Source organism: Mustela erminea, chromosome X, assembly GCF_009829155.1.
Source record: "Mustela erminea isolate mMusErm1 chromosome X, mMusErm1.Pri, whole genome shotgun sequence".
NCBI classification, from domain to species: Eukaryota; Metazoa; Chordata; class Mammalia; order Carnivora; family Mustelidae; genus Mustela; species Mustela erminea.
In genome coordinates, this window is record NC_045635.1 from 38873542 (window position 1) to 38892457 (window position 18916).

Below are 18916 nucleotides of genomic sequence, written 5' to 3' on the forward strand. Positions count from 1 at the left end.
GAATTGAGCCCTGAGTTAGGCTCCCTGCTCAGTGGGGAGTCTGCTTCTCCCTCTCCCTCTGCCCCGTCCCCCAACTCGTGTACTCTGTCACTCTCTCTGCTCTCTCTCTCTCTCTCTTAAATAAGGAAAAACCCTTTAGAAAAAGAAAAAAAGAAAAGCAGCAAGGTGACTAATGAAGAGCCACTGACTAATTGGAGGGTGTGTCCTGCAGGGCAGGGATCTGTTAGAACATTCTCTGGGAACACAAGCAGTGGAAAACACCATTTTTTGTTGTTGTTGTTGTTGTTAATTCCCTTCTACCTAGCAGGTCAGGCACTTGCAGGTACTATCTTTTACCTCTCCATCTGCTGTGCTAGCGCCACTCCCTCACCACATTCCACTGCAGACTCACCCCATTTGACTCGCCTGCCCTGGCCAGGAACCCATCCCAAGCAGCACCCCACCCTGTCGCCATCTATGGGTGTACTTAGCCTACACCAAAGCTCCCCTCAACTGGTTCCTATCCCATCACTCCCAGCAGGCACAGTTGGCAGGCTACGGAGCCCCTCCCCAGTGCCTCCACCTCAGGGGGCCAGCCCCACCCACCAGTGCTTCCACAGCTGTCCCAGTTGGGCCTGGTAGCCAGCCCCACGCACCAGCAAGTATCAAACAATCACAACCCAGCCACAACAAGCAGGTACACAAAGCATGCAAATACCCTCAACAGAATCAACAGCAGATTAGAGGATGCAGAAGAATGGCTCAGCAATCTGGAAGACAAAGTAGAAATCACCCCATCAGAGCATTAATTTAATTAATTTAATTAATTAATTAATTTAATTAATTTAAATAAGGATAGTTTAAGAGACCTCTGGGACAACACCAAGTGTACTAACAACATTCGCATTCTAGGGGTCCCAGCTAAAGGAGTTCACAACACCAAACAAGCCTTACAAGAGATGTTAAAACAATGAAGAGAAAGAAAGGGACAAAAATCCTATTTGAAGAAATAATGACTCCCAAACTGGCAAAGAAAATAGATATCCAAGTCCAGAAAACACAGACAGTCCTAAACAAAATGTACCCAAAGGGATCCACATCGGGACACATTATTATCAAAGTGTGAACAGGTGAAGATAAAGTGAGAATCTTAGAAGCAGCAAGAGGAAACAAATTACACACAAGGGAACCCCATACGAGTATCAACTGACTTTTCAGAAGAAACTTTACAGGGAAGAAGGCAGTAGCACGATATACTCAAATTGGGGAAAGGAAAAACTTAACAATTAAGAATACTTTACCCAGCAAGTTTATCACTCAGAATTGAAGGAGATGAAGAATTTCCTGGACAAGCAAAAGCTAAAGGAGTTCACAACACCAAACAAGCCTTACAAGAGATGTTAAAACAATGAATTTAAATAGAAAAGAGGGGCGCCTGGATGGCTCAGTCAGCTAAGCATCTCCCTTCAGCTTAGGTCATGATCCCAGGGTCCTGGAATCAAATCCTGCATTGGGCTACTTGCTCGGTGAGGAAACTGCTTCTCCCTCTGCCTCTTGCCTGCTGCTCTCTCTGCTTGTGCTCTCTCTCTTGCTCTCTGACAAATAAATTAATTTTAAAAATCTTTAAATAGAAAAAGCCATAACTAGAAATAAGAAAATTAAGAAAGAAAAAAATCTCACTGGTTAAGGAAAACATATAATAAAAGTCGTAGATCAATCAACTACATAGCTAGTATGAAGGTTAAAAGAGAAAAGTAGTAAAATCATCTAAACCTACAATAATTAGTCAAGGGATACACAAAATAATATGATATAAAATATGATATCAGAAATATAAAACATGGGAGCCATAAAAATATAGTGCTTTTAGAACACGCTTAAACTTATTTGCCACCAGCTTAAAATAGATGGCTATATACATAGGATGGTTATATACGAACCACATGGCCACCACAAACCAAATATCTATAATAGATACACAAAAAAATAAAGAGAAAGGAATTCAAACAAAACACTAAGGAAAGTCACCAAGCCACAGGGGAGGAGAGTAAAAAAAGAAGAAATAGAAGAGAGCTGTAAAAACAAAAACAAAAACAAAATCAACAAAATAGCAGTAAATACATACCTGTCAATAATTACTTAAATTTATTCTGTTCCAAACAGAAGACATAGGGTGACTAAATAAATAAAAAAAGAATATCCATTTATATGTTGCCCACAAAAGAGTCCCTTCAGATGTAAAGACACAGACTAAAAGTGAAGGGATAGAAAAAAGATATTCTGTGCAAATGGAAATGTGAAGCTGGGGTAACAATACTTGTATCAGAGAAAATAAACTTTAAAACAAAGACTAACAGGAAACAAAGTTAGTAGAAGGCAGGAAATACTAAAGATCAGAGCTGAAATAAATGAAATACAGACTAAAAAGAACAGAAAGGAATAATGAAACTCTGAGCTGATTCACTGAAAAGATAAACAACATCGATTAATCTTCAACCAGACTCAGCAAGAAAAAAAGAAAGAGGACCCAAATAAATAAAACAAATAAAAGAGAAGTATACACAGAAATACAAAAGATTGTAGGAGACTACTACAAACAATTTTATGCCAACAAGTAGGGAAACTTAGAAGAAACAGATAAATTCCTAAAACACAATTTTCTAAGACTGAATCAAAAAGAAATAGAAAAATTTGAACAAGCCAATTACTAGTAATCAAATTGAATCAGTAAAAAACAAACAAAAACTCCCAACAAACAAAAGTCCAGGATCACACCGCTTCCCAGGTTAATTCTACCAAACATTTAAAGAAGAGTTAAGGGGCACCTGGGTAGCTCAGTCTGTTAAGCATCTGCCTTCAGCTCAGGTCAAGATCCGAGGGTCCAGCATCAGGTGCCCTGCTCAGCAAGAAGTCTGTTTCTCTCTCTCCCTCTCCCTCTGCCCCTACCTCTTGCTCATGTTCTCTCTCACACACTCTGTGTCTCAAATAAATGAATTTTAAAAAATCTTTAAGGAAGAGTAAGTACCTATACTCAAACTCTCTCAAAGATTTGAAGAAACATTTCCAAACTCATTCTATCAGGCTAGCATTACCCTAATACCAAAACCAAAGACACACACACACACACACACACACACACACACACACACACACACACACACACAAAAGAAAAGTTACAGGCAATATCCCTGATAAACATAAAAGCAAAAAAGTTTCAACAAAATATCAGCAAACAGAATTCAATAATACATTAAAAGGACCATACACTATGATCAAGTGGGATTTTTCCCAGGAACACAAGGATGGTTCAGTAGCCGCAAATCAATCAACGTGATACACCAGATTAAAGGCCATATATGACAAACACATGACTAACATATCCAATGGTGAAAAGCTGAAAGCTTTTCCTCTAATATCAGTAGCAACACAAGGATGCTCACTCTTGCCTCTTCTATTCAACATAGTAACAAATCCTAGCTGGAGCAAGTGGGCAAGAAAAAGAAATAAAAGGCATCCAAATTGGATAGGAAGAATTTAAACTGCTACCATTTGCAGACAACATTATATTTTACATAGAAAACCCTGGTGATTAAGGAGCACACTCATCATGGGGTGCCTGGGTGGCTTAGTCAGTTAAGTGTCTGACTCTTGATCTTAACTCAGGTCTTGATCTCAGGGTTATGAGTTCAAGCCCCACAGCACTGAGCTCCACACTGGGCCTGGGGACTACTTTATTTTTTTTTAAAGATTTTAATTTATTTATTTGACAGAAATCACAAATAGGCAGAGAGGCAGGCAGAGAGACAGGAGGAAGCAGGCTCCCCGCTGAGCAGAGAGCCCCATGCGGAGCTCCATCCCAGGATCCTGGGATCATGACCTGAGCCAACGGCAGAGGCTTTAACCCACTGAGCCACCCAGGCACCCCCTGGGGACTACTTTAAAAAAAAAAAAAGGCACGCTCATGGTGATGAGCACTGAGTAATGTATAGAATTGTTAAATCACTACATTGTACACCTGAAATGAATATAATACTATATGTTAAAAGTATACTGGAATTAAAGTTAAAACTTAATTAAAAAATACTTAGGAATAAATTTAACCTAGGAGGTAAAAGACCTATACTCTGAAAACTATAAGACACGGATGAAAGAAACTGAAGAAGACCCCAAATAAATGAAAAGACATACAGGGTCATGAATTGGACGAATAACTATTGTTAAAAAGTTCATACTACCCAAAGCAACCTATATAGATTCAATGCAATTCCTATCAAAATACCAATGGTGCATTTTTCACAAAAACAGAATGGTCCTAAAATATGCCTGGAACCACCAAAGACCCTGATTAGCCAAAGCAATCTTGAGAAAGAATAACAAAGCTGGAGGTATCATGCTCCATGATTTCAAACTATACTACAAAGCAACAGTAATCAGTACGCTACTGGCACAAAAACAGACACATAGATCAATAGAAGAGAACAGAATCCAAAAATAAACCCACGCGTATATAGTTAATCAATCTTCAACAAAGGAGACAGAAATATCCAATGGGAAAAAGACCATCTCTTCGACCAATGGTGCCTGGGAAACTGGTCAGCTACATGCAAAAGAATGAAGCTGGACCAGTTTCTTATACCTTATATAAAAATAAACTCAAAGTGAATTAAAGACTTAAAGGTAAGACCAGAAACCATACAACTCCTAGGAGAAAACATAGGTAGTAAGTTCTTTGACATCAGTCTGAGCAGTATTTTTCTGAATGGGTTTCCTCAGGTAAAGGCAACAAAAGCAAAAATAAACAGAGCCACATAAAACCAAGAAGCTTTTGCGCAGTGAAGGAAACCATCAACAAAACAAAATCCCAAAATACTGAAAGAGAGAAGATACTTACAAATAATATAACTGATAAGGAGTTAATATCTAAAGTACATTTTAAAAAACTCACATAACTCATTATTTTTTTAAAAAATCCAACATACAACTGGGCAGAGGACCTAAACAGAATTCTCCAAAAAAGACATATAAATGACCCACAGACAGTGGATGATCCTCAACTTAACTCATCATCAGGGAGACACAGATCAAAACCACATCAAGGTATCACACCTGTCAGAACAGCTAGTACCAAAAAGACAAGAAACAAGTGCTGGCGAAGATGTGGAGAAAAGGGAACCCTCGTGCACTGTTGGTAGGAATGCAAAATGGTGCAGCACTATGAAAAACAGCATGGAGGTGTCTCAAAAAATTAAAACTAGAACTACCATATATGATTCAGCAATTCCACTTCTAAATATTAATCTGAAGAATATGAAAACACGAATTCAAAAAACTATATGTACCCCCATGCTCACTGTAGCATTACTCAGAAGAGTCAGGATATGGAAGCAACCTATGTGTCTACCAATGGGTGAATGGATAAAGAAGATACCCAATAGGGGCGCCTGGGTGGCTCAGTGGGTTTGGGCCTCTGCCTTTGGCTCAGGTCGTGGTCCTGGGGTCCTGGGATCGAGCCCCGCACTGGGCTCTCTGCTCAGCAGGGAGATTGCTTCCCCCACCCTCTCCGCCTGCCTCTCTGCCTACTTGTGATCTCTGTCTATCAAATAAATAAATAAAATCTTTGAAAAAAAATCCAGCATTTAAAAAAAAAGAAGAAGAAGAAGATGCCCTGTATATACGATGGAATGTTATTCATCCATAACAAAGGAGATCTTGCTATTGGCAACACTATGGATGAGCCTAGAGGGCATTCTGCTAAGTAAGTGACATAATTCAGAGAAAGACAAACACTGTATGACTTCATTTCTTTTTTTAATAAGATTTTGTTTATTTATTTAACAGACAGAGATCACAAGTAGGCAGAGAGGTAGGCAGAGAGAGAGGGGGGAAGCAGGCTCCCTCCCGAGCAGAGAGCCCAATGCGGGGCTCGATCCCAGGACCCTGGGATCATGACCTGAGCTGAAGGCAGAGGCTTAATCCACTGAGCCACCCAGGTGTCCCATGTATGACTTCATTTCTATGTGGAATCTAAAAAACAGAACAAATGAACAAACAATACAAAACAGAAACAGACTCTTAGATACAAAGAACAACCTGGGAGTTGCCAGAGGGGACAGAATAGAGGGAGGGTCAAAATAAAGAAAGTGGGTTAAAATGCACAAACTTCCAGTTATAAAATAAATAAGACGCGGGGATGCAATGTACAGCACAGTTAATAATATTATAACTCTTGGGACACTGAAAAATAAAATAAAATTAAATGTTAAAAAATAATAATATTGTACAATTTTGTATGGTGACAAATAGTAGCTAGATTTATTATGATGATCACTTCCCAATACATATAGTTTATATATTATATATTATAATATATATATTACAACATAAATGTTGTAAACCCAAAACTAACAAAACATTGTGTTTCAACTGCATGCCAACAAAAAATAAATAAAAAATTTAAAACTTTTTTAGGGGCACCTGGGTGGCTCAGTCAGTTAAGCATCTGTCTTCGGCTGAGGTCATGATCCCAGGGTCCTGGGATGGAGCCCCGCATCAGGCTCCCTGCTCACTGGGGAGCCTGCTTCTCCCTCTGCCTGCTACCCTCCCTGCTTGTGCTCCCTTTCTCTCTCTCTCTCTCTCTCTCTCTCTGACAAATGAACAAAATCTTAAAAAAATTTTTTTAACTCTTAAAAAAAAATCAAGGTGACCCAAGAGATCAAATTATGTTTTAAAAAGTTTTGTTTATATTGCTCAAAGCATAAAGATTCACACAGTACTACTTAATCAGCTTACCACAAACCCAATGTCAATGAATGCAAAGTTATTAAAATTCTAATTCTGTGGCCAGTAGTTCTGATTATAATTATTATGTTTACTATAGATGGAAAAAATGAAATAATATTTTTAAATGCATGCATACCCCATAGGATCAACCTTTATCCTGCCATTTACTATAATAGAGTCATTTGCAAAACAGCAAACAAATTAGGCTAACTAGGAGTCACTGCCAAATGAAAAGAAATGAGAGTGTAATTATAGAGTCAATGCAAATGGTACTTAACATCCCAGATAAAAGTCATATAAAAACATTCAGTTATTTGGGTATTTTAAACTAGTCTTTTTATAAAAGCAGCTAATGACAGATCATATACAGTAACCACAGCAGCAGATGATAAATTAGTAAATGCCATATTCCAATGAAACATGTAGGTACCTAGTGTCATTAGAAAGAACCCCAAGGCCGAAAGATCCAAGATCTGGGCTCTGTTCTAGGATGAACAAGTGGGAATTTTCTTTGAGTCACAGACTAAATGTTATGCCTACTAAGACCAAAGTCTGAAGCACAGACTGCTAGCGGTGAAAGGGCTTTTGAGATCAGCCCGCCGAGACCCTCATCAAGGTCCAGGTAACTGAGGCTCAGAGAGGGAAAGTGACTAAAGCCACAGTCACACAGGCCATTCGTGAGGAGCACCGCCCAACGCAGAGCCTCAGGCTCCTGGTCCCTGCCCCACTTCTTACCAATGACTCCTCACTTACAGAGTGAGAACAATCACCCGAGCCTGCTTCTTCCTCGCTGTCATGCTGGAATGATGGCTCGAACTAACTGGTGTGAGTGAGTATGCACTTGCTTGTATTCACGTGAATTTGACGAATTCGGGGTGCGGTGTGGGGGGCGGATGCAGTATCATGCAAAACCGGCCATCGGCATAAACCCTCCCAGGGCCCGTTAGGACTGTGTTTCTCAACGGCAGCAGGACTGGTATCTTAGGGAGGACGTTGTCCCCCATCCAGGGTGGCCCTCTCCACATGGCAGTACTAGCTGGCCCATCACTAGTACTCAACAGGGGAAGGTGCCTCTGGACCAGGCACTGCCCTAGGCAAGGCCATTTAAAACATCCAGATGAATGCCAACGAGCCATGGGAAACAATACATCAAAATTCCAAAAATGGTAAATAAAGATGGAATCAGTACTACTGATTTTTTTTTTCCTTTTGCCTCCGCCTCCAATATGGCCCAGCAAGGCAGTTCATGGATCTTGTCTTCATTTAAAATACTGCTAGTTCGGTCATCATGAATGTTGGCATTCATTTTGATTCTTGACGATAGTTCATTAGAATACTATCCCGCTTGATCACTGAGGTTCTGGTGCCCCGTGAGTTCTGCCACCAAGTTAAGGGCCTCACTTGCCTCCACCTAGTCCCCGTCACTATGACAACCCAAAACACCTGCCCACATTTGCAAAGGCCTCCCTAGGTTCGGAGAACCTCTGAAATGGGGGCTGATTTTTCTCATACAACAAGAAATCCAAAGACAGGCAGCCCAGGGCCTCCATGATGCCAAGATGGCTGCAGAATTAGGTTCTAGTTCCAGACAAGAAAACACAGATATGGCGAAGTGCAGGGGAAACATTATCAGCCGAGCCTCTTAATTAGGGGAAAAAAACAGATTTCCCAGGAACCCTACACAGTAAACCTTCACCCAAATACCACTGGCCAGAAGTGAATCCCCTGACCAGCCCGTAGCCGCAAGGAGCCTGAGCAGCTGAACCCCTTTCGGCTGTGTGGGCACAAGTGCAGCCACAATAACACCAGGGTTCCCTCTATAAGAAGGAGGGGGGGCTGGTGAGTGAAAGAGAAACAGCTAGAAATGTCTGCCATGGGGCCCATGCAACATAGTAAAGGCCGGCTCTTCCTGGTGATCACAAATCACCTTTTCTCTGCTGGTGATCAGATGGTCTGCCTGGGCAGAGCAATATTATGGTCACTTCTAGAATTCCGGATAAAACCCAGAATGTCATCTTAGGTTGGGCTCCATAGAAGCAAGGCCTGAAACAGAGATTCAGGTGCATGGGATTTATGGAAGGCACACTCTTTTCTTTCTTTTTCAAGATTTTGTATATTTATTTGAGAAAGAGAGAGAGAGAGACAGAGAAGGCATGAGCGAGCAGGGAAGGAGCAGAGGGCAGAGGAATGAGAATGTGAGGCAGCTCTGCACTGAGCATGGGGCCCAAAGAGGGGTGCACCCCAGCACCGTGAGACTATGACCTGAGCTGAAACCAAGAGTAGGACTAAGTCAACTGACTAAGCCACCCAGGTGCCCCCAAGGGCACCTTCTTAGGAGAAACTTTTAACCCACTGAGCCACCCAGGTGCCCCAAGAGAAACTTTTAAGTAGTGAGGGGAGCACCCAAGGGAAGGGAAATGAGCCAAGCAAGGATGCAATCACACATGAGGTTTTGCCTGGGCCTGATGCACAGGGGGCCATGAGCTGAAATCCACAATACAGAGTTGTCTAGCCTTGAAGCAGCTCAGCTTTTTCACCCTTGATAAATCAGGCAGCCATCTGCCACCTCCTCTCACAGTGATGGGGCCAGTGCAACCATCCAGGTTTCTCTGGGTAATGCAATGTCCATCGGCCAAGAACACCACTCCGTGAAGGGTTATGGGTATGAGCTGTTTGCCAAAGCACGTACTACAGCTGGGGGAGCTGGGTGCCCCACTCCTAACGTGGACCTGGGTGGGCACCAGGGCATCTGTGACAAAGAGTAGAGTTTGATACACTTTCCAAAGAACTGCCTTTATTTCTGTCTTGCACTGTTTGAGAATATAAGCCTGGATATACTGCTATGATTAAAAGTCATTAGAGAACTGGCAACGAGTTAAAGATGTCTCATTTTTAAGAAAAATGATTAACAGGTGTTGACTTGTTTTGTTGAACCACGAACAGGAAAGCACTTTATAATTTGCTCTGGGTATTAACCAGGATCCAGGCTGTAGTTCACAATCTCATCAGAGCACGTAAATATTTCATAGTCTTAGTGTCTCATTGAAAGCTCAATGAATATTTAATTGAAGTTGACCAACAAAATAACTGAAAGAATTATGTTGCATTTAGTTAGGCCTAAAATGAGCAAGCTCTTCATTTTCTCAAGAAGTTTGAAGCTAAAATCATTCCAACTTCATGAAATATTCTACATAATTTTATAAGTAATTAAAGGGCTGCAAAATAGGTTTGAAAGGCACATATTAAATATTGAGAAAAACAGGAAATAAAATGAATTTTCAACTTTCAGTGCAAAAGAATAGTTTAATATACTGTCACCTCCAACATTACTTTTATTCAGTAGTGGATGAGTTTAAACTATTGTCAATACCCTCTTTTTGACACAAAAAGTAAAAATAGAATCTTTTCTTTGTCACTTGCAAATTAAATATTCTAGAATGATGATGTGCAAACACCTATAAGATTGATATTAACAGGAAACCATGAACGAGCCAGCCATGTAAGTTAGCCCAGAAATTGCTTCTGAACTCCAGGTCCAACATTGGGCCAGGTACTGAAAATAATTTTAAAAAAAATTTTTTTTAAAGACAGAGAGAGAGAGAAACAATGGTCCATGTTCAAAGTAGAGATGATTTCCCTGGAAAGAAGCTTCCTATGCAGTCTGTTAGATCTCCATAAGTGTCAGAAATGGGCTTCAAAAAAAAAATATGCGCTCTAACTGATCAACCCTAAAACAGATGACACAGAATATGTCATTTCTATCAAATTTGGAGACATTTTAATTGGAACCAAAGTATTGCCAACTAATCCATGCTAAAGCTGCTAAAAACCACCTGGTAAACTTAGGGTATTAAGGTCTGAATTCTTTATCTAGTCCTGAATTACTTGTATTAAGATTTATTTTGGGCAGAGAGAGAGAGAGAGCAAGAGAGAACACACACATGCTCAAGCTGGGGGGAGGGGCCAGAGGAGAGAAAAAGCGAATCCCAGGCAGACTCCCTGCTCAGCGCAAAGCCTGACACAGGGCTCAATCTCACAACACCAAGATCACAACCTGAGCCAAAACCAAGAGTCGGACACTCACCTGAGCGACCCAGGTCCCCACAGTCCTGAATTAATTTTTAATTACAGAATTTAAATAACCTAGTAACAGGTTCCTTTTTGGAAAGCAGAACGTGAGCCGCAATACAAGGTTTTCTCGTAAACCCAACACATCCATTGTGCTGTCTTATGGGCAATAATTGGTTATCCTGCAGTTTTCTTCCCTTTGATCTTAGTTCCTTTTAAAGATATTCAAATGGATCACCTTTTTCAATTATCAATACTCCATGATATGTGTGTGTTATGTACACATATACGTTCAGTTCAGGTTCTTGTCTAACAATGGCGCCTCTTTCATTCACTTCTACAATTCATACCCCATCACCCTTTGGTTCTGAGGGATGGGGAACCATGATTAGTATGCAGAAAAGAGAATACATCTTTCTGTTGCTATTTAATGGCATGTTCCAAATCAAACAACATGATTTCATTAATGGCAACTCACGAACCAACAGTGACACTGACCAGACTCTAAGCGTCTACGGGAGGACAGATTATCCTGTCCAGGTGAGGAGAAGGGAGAAAGGTTGATAAGCATTAGCCAAGAAAAATAAACATTCAGTGTCCTGAATCCAGTGGGCCTGGTCAGAAAGAGGAGCCGTGGGGTATTTTTCTTCTGCAATGTGTCTTTACAAAAGAACGAGCCTGAACATTTACATCGAGGGCTCGCATTTTCTCCAATATTTACTATATCATACATGTCACATTTTACAATTGCATTTTTCCCAGTGCCAAGGGACTTACCTGCTTATCGAAAGCTACCCAGGATGGCACATCACTTCCGATTCCTTTAGGAAATGCACTATATTTAGGCTTCATCTTTTGCCCGAAAAGCAGTTCTCCACCAATTCCAGGTTTATCTTCACTCACCAGCATGCTCACATTGTTGCAAAAGCCCCAATGTTGAGATTTGTGGAACTTCTCCTTTCCCACCTGTGAATGCAAGCCACAACATAAAATGGCTGAAGTATGGCTTTCTGTCTTGCCCTACTCGTTTTTTTAAAAGGTAAACACATCCCCCACGGTTTATTTTTCCCATTACAAAATGCACCTTCTAGTGGCAAATAATTATGATCCACTTTCATCCAGAAAGTTGGGTCACATTTTTAAATTCAATTCACTTTAGCAAATTCAAAACTTTGAAAAGCAATCAAGAAGAAACCCGATGCTCCATGCTATTTAAAATGGTTAAAAATAACGATTACTGCAAGTGAACATTTAGAACATTAGCTTGCTAATTGGTCTATTCTACTTATTTGCCAAGAATGCAAACGGCGCGGGGTGGGTGGGGGGGATCCTCTACTTCAGAGTGAAAATGTAAGTTTTCCTACGTAAGTCTAAACGTTATTTGCACTGACACAGAAAATAAAATCTTTTCCTCATTAAAATGAATGTAACAGGAAATTCCTCAGAGCTGACATTCTCATCCTCATTTTAAAAATTTGTCTTTCCTTTTCCTCACTCCCCTCCTGTCTTTTCTGGGGATCTGGGCAGAGAGAGAAAAGCCTGGGCGAGGCTACCGAGGGTTGGCAAAGATGTGGGCCGACGTCAGCTCGCGTGCTCTGCAGCAGGGAAGTAAAAGAAAGAGTCCCTCGGAGAAGAAATCCAGCAATACCCAGGAAAGTGACAAGTGCAGATGCCGTCTGGCCTAGCAAGTCCATTTGCAAATATCCTTTGCCTCTGTGCACAAGGAACTAAATATAAATAATAAATATATCTATAACAAATGTAAATAAATATTTATTGTGCTACATGTCATACATGGTGAACATCCATCCGCAGCCCTGAATAAAAAAAATAAAACAACTCCGATTACAGCAAAGCCATCTCTTGCTCCCCTTCCTGCCTCGCCTGTGGGTAACCATTACCCTGAATTTGTCGCTGGAGTTTTAACATTTTTTGTTGGGGCAACCATCTTTTGCAAAAGCATGACTCAGGGAATTCTGACCAGAGGTCTGAAAAGACCTCATTTCAAGGCAACCTATGAACAGCAGGAAATACTTGCCAATCTTCTATCTGATAAGGGGCTAATATCCAAAATATATAAAGAACTCCTACAACTCAAAAGCACAAACACAAACAATACAATGAGAAAATGAGCAGAGCGTCTGAACAGTTATTTTTCTAAAGACGACACACAAATGGCTCAGTATCACTCAGCATCAGGGAAATGGGAATCAAAAGCCCAGTGAGATATCACCTCACACCTGTGAGAACAGCTCCTATTCAAAAAGACAAGACGTGGGGCACCTGTGGGTTAAAGCCTCTGCTTCCTACTACCCCTCTGCCTGCCTCTCTGTCTACTTGTGATCTCTCTCTCTCTCTGTCAAATAAATAAAATCTTGGAGCCCTCGTGCCCTGTTGGTGGGAGTGGGAATTGGTGCAGACATGGGGGAAGACAGTGTGGAGGTCCTGAAAATATTACAAACAGAACTACCTACCACACAATCCAGCAAGTCCTCTGGGTATTTATCTATAAAAATATCACTCAAAAAAATATATACACCTCTGTGTTCGCTGCAGCATTATTTACAATAACTTCTAAAACATGATAAAAACGTAAGTGTCCACCAATAAATCAATGGATAAAGAAAACACAAGATACACACACACACAATTATTCAGCCATAAAAAAATGAATGAAACCTTGCCATTTGTGACAACATGGATGGACCTTGAAGGCACTACACTAAGTGAAATGAGACAGGAAAAGATAAATATCATCTGATCTCATTTATATGTAGAATCTTAAAAACAAAAAACAAACGAACAAACAAACAACAAAACACCACAGGCTCACAGATACTGAGAACAGATTGGTGGTTGTTCACAGGTGGGGGTGGGAGGGAGAATGGGTGAGGGGGTCAAAAGGAATAATTATCTAGTTATAAAATAAATTCTAGAATGTAATGTATAACATGGTTACTATAATTCATATTGTACTGTATTATTTGAAAGTCTCGAAGAGAGTAAATCTTAAAAGTTCTCATCAAGCACTGGGTGTTGTATGTAACTGATGAATTATTGCACACTACATCTGATACTAATGTACTATATGTTGGCTCACTGAATCTAAATTTTAAAAAGTTCTCATCCCAAGAAAAAAAACTTTCTACGTGTGGTGGCAGATGCTAACTAGACTTAATCATTTTGCAATATATACAAATACAGAATCATTTGTATACCCAAAACTAATATAATGTGTCAATTATACCTCAATCAAAATAAAAAATACAATACTCAATGTTAGAAAGAATGAAGAGAAAAAGAAAAGACCCAGTTTCCTCTTGTAAATGAAGGCAGCCTGGAATAATCAGGAAGGGCCTGAGCAGCCCCACGCATGGGAGACAAGGCCACAACAGCTGCCCTGGGCAGATGAACAACCCAGCTCAAAGGCTATGACGGGGAGGCCAGAGGCGGTGGTTAAGATGGTGAGCTGCAGCCTGGCTCTGTCCCTTGGAGAATCCATAGTCATGACCGCTACCAAGCTCTGACTCCCCCTCCCCCACAAACCTGCCACTCATACACCTTCAGATTACCACAAGTCAATCCCAAATCACCAAAGCAAAGCAAAAACTGGGTTGGTTAAAACGAATGCTAGAGTTTCTTCCCGCATTTCCATGAATGCTCCCTCTTTTATTTTTTTTAAAGCTTTTATTTATTTGAGAAAGAGAAAGAGAGAGGGAGGGAGAACTTGAGAGGGGGGAGGGTCAAAGAGAGAAACAGACTCCCTGCTAAGCAGTGACGACCCCCCCCCGGACCCCCCCCCCCCGACTCAATCCTCGGGCTCCAGGATGACAACCTGAGTTGAAGGCAGTACTTAACCAACTGAGCCACCCAGACACCCAGCATTGTTTCCTCTTTTAAAGCAAGTAACCTCAGAGGCTCCAAGGAGTTCCAGTGGCTGCTCCCTGCACATACCCACTGCCCCTTCAGCTCTCATGCCATTCTGCCTCGCATTGTGTATTACAACTCTGTGCATTCACTCTTTGAAAAAATAAATACATAAAAATAAATAAAATAAAGCAAGTCCTTTCAGGCAATCACAAACTCACCTCAGGTCAAACCAACACATGCTTCTTAAGCATCTACTGTACTCCAAGCTGTATGCCAGATTTACTAGTTAAAATAAGCATAAGACGCAGCCTCCACCCTAAGAAGAAACCCACAGTCTTGCTGATGAGATACTATTCAGATCTAAGGAACAACTAGAAAACTAGAAAATAGTACAGGTACCATTTCTGACCACTCATTGTGAGCTAGACTCCAGAGGGCTTTCTGTACATTATCTCATTTCACCATCACCAAACTATCTGATAGGTTTTATTATCGCCATTTTTACCAATGAGGAAACCAAAGTAGAGGGAAGTAGACTAGCATACCCACAGGGACGCTGGAACTAGTGAAGCCTGCCTCTGAACTTAAGTTCATGTGACCTTAAGCTCTAGTCAGCCAGGCTGGAGGAGCAGTGGTGAGGTCCCATGGGTAAATGGATCCTGTCCTGGGCAGGGAGGAACGGTATGAATCGGACAGCAAAGGACAGGTAAGGATGTTGGGGACAAGGTTACATGTAATGCACGGCAGCTGAGCTGACAGCACCCAGCAGGAGGGGCCAGAGAGTAGTGAGTCTAATAAAAAAGGACAAGTTCAAATTTAGAAAGAGGGTAAGACAGTAGAATACATAAGGAGGTCTATACTATGGAAAGCCTCACATTTAACTACTGTATACATCTGAAATGAAAATAAAATAATCAAGAATCTCACCCCAGGATATATATCTCAGAGAAATTCTCACAGTAGTCAATAAGTGGTTAAATATGAGAATGTGTCATGGTATTTTGGGGAAGTGGAAGGTAATCTAAAGATCTGTGTTGATGAAATCAACAAGAAAATATGGTTTAATGGTGGATGTTAATTTCACCTCACTGCTTGAAGCAATAAACCAAACACTAAACCAGATGCATTAGCTCACAATGCCACAACAAAATACCATACACTGGGTGGTTGAAACAACAGAAACTGGCTTCTCAGTTTGTCCTCACAGGGTACTGAAACAGACAGCAAGCTCTCTGGTGTCTCTTCTTAAAAGGGCACTAATCTCTTCATGGGGGCCCCACCCTCATGACCTCCTCTAAACCTCATTCCCTCCCAAGGCCCCATCTCCAAATACCTTCACACTGGGGGTTGAGGCTTCAACATAAGAATCCGGGGAGGGCACATTTCAGTCCATAGCATCAAATGTACACACAGCAACACAGATCCTTCAAACATTGTTGGTTGAAAAAAAAATGATTATCTATAATAATAATAATTACATTTGTTTCTAAAAATACACACACACACACACACACACACACACACACACACAGTGTTACATATTTTGCAAGGAAACATACAGGTTCCAGAATGTGCATCAGAGATATTTATATGGAAGCTTATGTAAAGCGGCGAAAGAATGAGATTAAGGTTAAGGACCAATACGGAATAAAAATACCTAAAACCAGAGATGGACCTTGCACAGATCAATGACGTAATGCCAGAAATAGACAAATATAATGAATTCACCTCTTTGTGCCAGACATTAAAAAACCAACAAACAAAGGTGGGTTGGAAAGAAATGTGAGAGGCAGGCAGACTTAGCGAGCTGTTAGTGCATGAGCAGGCACAAATGAGAAAGGACAGCACAAGGGAGGCACAATGAGAATGGGAAGGAAGGGACATTCTAGATATAGAACAGGGGGCCTCGAACTATCTTTGAAGAAGGGCAAGTTGATGATTTTCCCAAAACTGCTTCAGACTAATACCTTTCCAATATACAATAAAATTAATTATAAGAAATTGAAATAAATACAAAGATATACAAAGTCTTACAAGCCCACTGATCACACCCTTGGAAATCATAGCAATGTCAAATTGCCATATAAACTTCTAAAGACTCCCAGTGTCTCACACACACATGCCACATTTTGAGTGGCACTGCCATAGCCACCATCAGGTGAAGAAACCAACATCTGATTGGATGTGTTATAGAGGGAAGAGTGAGGGGAGGTGATTTGAAAGTTTCACGCAAGCCTCACTTCCACTTTGGAAGGGTTGGGGAGCAGAAGATGAGAGAGGAAAAGCACTAAAAAGGATGAAGGAAGGGAATCTGGCTGGCTCAGTCACTTAAGCATTTGCCTTCGGATCAGGTCACGATCCCAGAGTCCCAGGATCAAGTCCCACGACACGCTCCCTGCTCAGCAAGGAGTCTACTTCTGCCTCTGATCCTCCCTCTCATGCTCTTTCTCAAATAAATAAAGCTTTTTAAAAATTAAAAAATAAATATATAAAAAGGATGAAGGACTTCCATCCCCTGACCCCTTAGCCTACCTATTGACACAGCTCCTGGGCTCAGTTTCTCATTTCTGAAATTTCTGGTGGAGACCAAAACAGCAGATTAAACCTGAAGCACTTTCAGAGAGTCTAGTCCTTCCTTTCCACCACCACAGCAGCAAAGAGAAGAGGGAGAGGGTAGAGGAGGAGTGCCGGCTCCCTACCCCCAGACATGTACACATACACAACTGCTATGAACTCTTGTTAGCACATTTTTGTCCAGCTAGTGACAGTGACTAAGAATACCAAAAAACTGAGCCTTATATCTTAGATATATTTTTAAAATTTGAGACAGTGACAGTGCTAGGGGCTAGGAGCAGAGGGAGAGGGAGAAACTAAAGCAGACTCCATGCTGAGTGCAGAGCACGAGGCAGGGTTCACTCTTACAACACTGAGATCACAACCTGAGCTGAAACCAAGAGTCCACTCCTAACCGACTGCACCACCCAGGCACCCACAGAGCCTTTGTTTTATTTTTAAATATTTTATTTATTTATCAGACACAGAGAGAATGCACAAGCAGGGGAGCAACAGGCAGAGGGAGAATCAGGCTCCCCACTGAACAAGGAGCCGGATGCAGGACCCGATCCCAAGACCCTGGGATCATGACCACAGCCAAACGTAGAGGCTTAACCCATTGAGCCATCCCAGGCATCCCAGAGCCTTTTATTTTATGACATAAGACCCACCAATGCTGTGAACATTGAGAAACTACAATACATAAATTCAGAAAATAATTCAATTGAGTTCCTGTTAAATCCATCAGAATCCTAGAGGAAAACATAGGCAGTAACCTCTTCGATATCCGCCACAGCAACTTCTTTCAAGATATGTCTCCAAAGGCAAAGGAAACAAAAGCGAAAATGAACTCTTGGTACTTCATCAAGACCAAAAGCTTCTGCACAACAAAGGAAACAGTCAACAAAACAAAGAAGCAACCCACGGAATGGGAGAAGATATTTGCAAATGACAGTACAGACAAAAGGTTGATATCCAGGATCTATAAAGAACTCCTCAAACTCAGGGCACCTGGGTGGCTCAGTGGGTTGAGCCTCTGTCTTTGGCTCAGGTCATGATCTCAGGGTCCTAGGATCAAGCCCCGCATCAGGCTTTCTGCTCAGCAGAGCCTGCTTCCTCCTCTCTCTCTGCCTGCCTCTCTCCCTACTTGTGATCTCTGTCTGTCAAATACATAAATAAAATCTTAAAAAAAAACCCTCCTCAAACTCAACACACACAAAACAGACAATCATATCAAAAAATGGGCAGAAGATATGAACAGACACTTCTCCAATGAAGACATACAAATGGCTATCAGACACATGAAAAAATGTTCATCATCACTAGCCATCAGGGAGATTCAAATTAAAACCACATTGAGACACCACCTTACACCGGTTAGAATGGCCAAAATTAGCAAGACAGGAAACTACATGTGTTGGAGAGGATGTGGAGAAAGGGGAACCCTCTGACACTGTTGGTGGGAATGCAAGTTGGTGTAGCCACTTTGGAGAACAGTGTGGAGATTCCTCAAGAAATTAGAAATAGAACTTCCCTATGACCCTGCAATTGCACTACTGGGTATTTACCCCAAAGATACAGAGGTAGTGAAAAGAAGGGCCATCTGTACCCCAATGTTCATAGCAGCAATGGCCACAGCCGCCAAACTGTCAAAGAACTAAGATGC

General features: G+C 41.2%; 1 protein-coding gene across 6 annotated transcripts in view; it reads right to left on the minus strand.

Moving 5' to 3' along the window:
• Positions 1-18916, minus strand: part of EFHC2 (EF-hand domain containing 2) — a 186367-nt gene that overhangs the window by 143837 nt on the left and 23614 nt on the right. For all 6 annotated transcript variants that reach the window (XM_032330119.1, XM_032330116.1, XM_032330121.1 and 3 more), the window contains one exon: positions 11605-11793. In XM_032330119.1, the coding sequence (XP_032186010.1) occupies positions 11605-11793 (189 nt within the window). The remainder of the gene's footprint in view (positions 1-11604; positions 11794-18916) is intronic.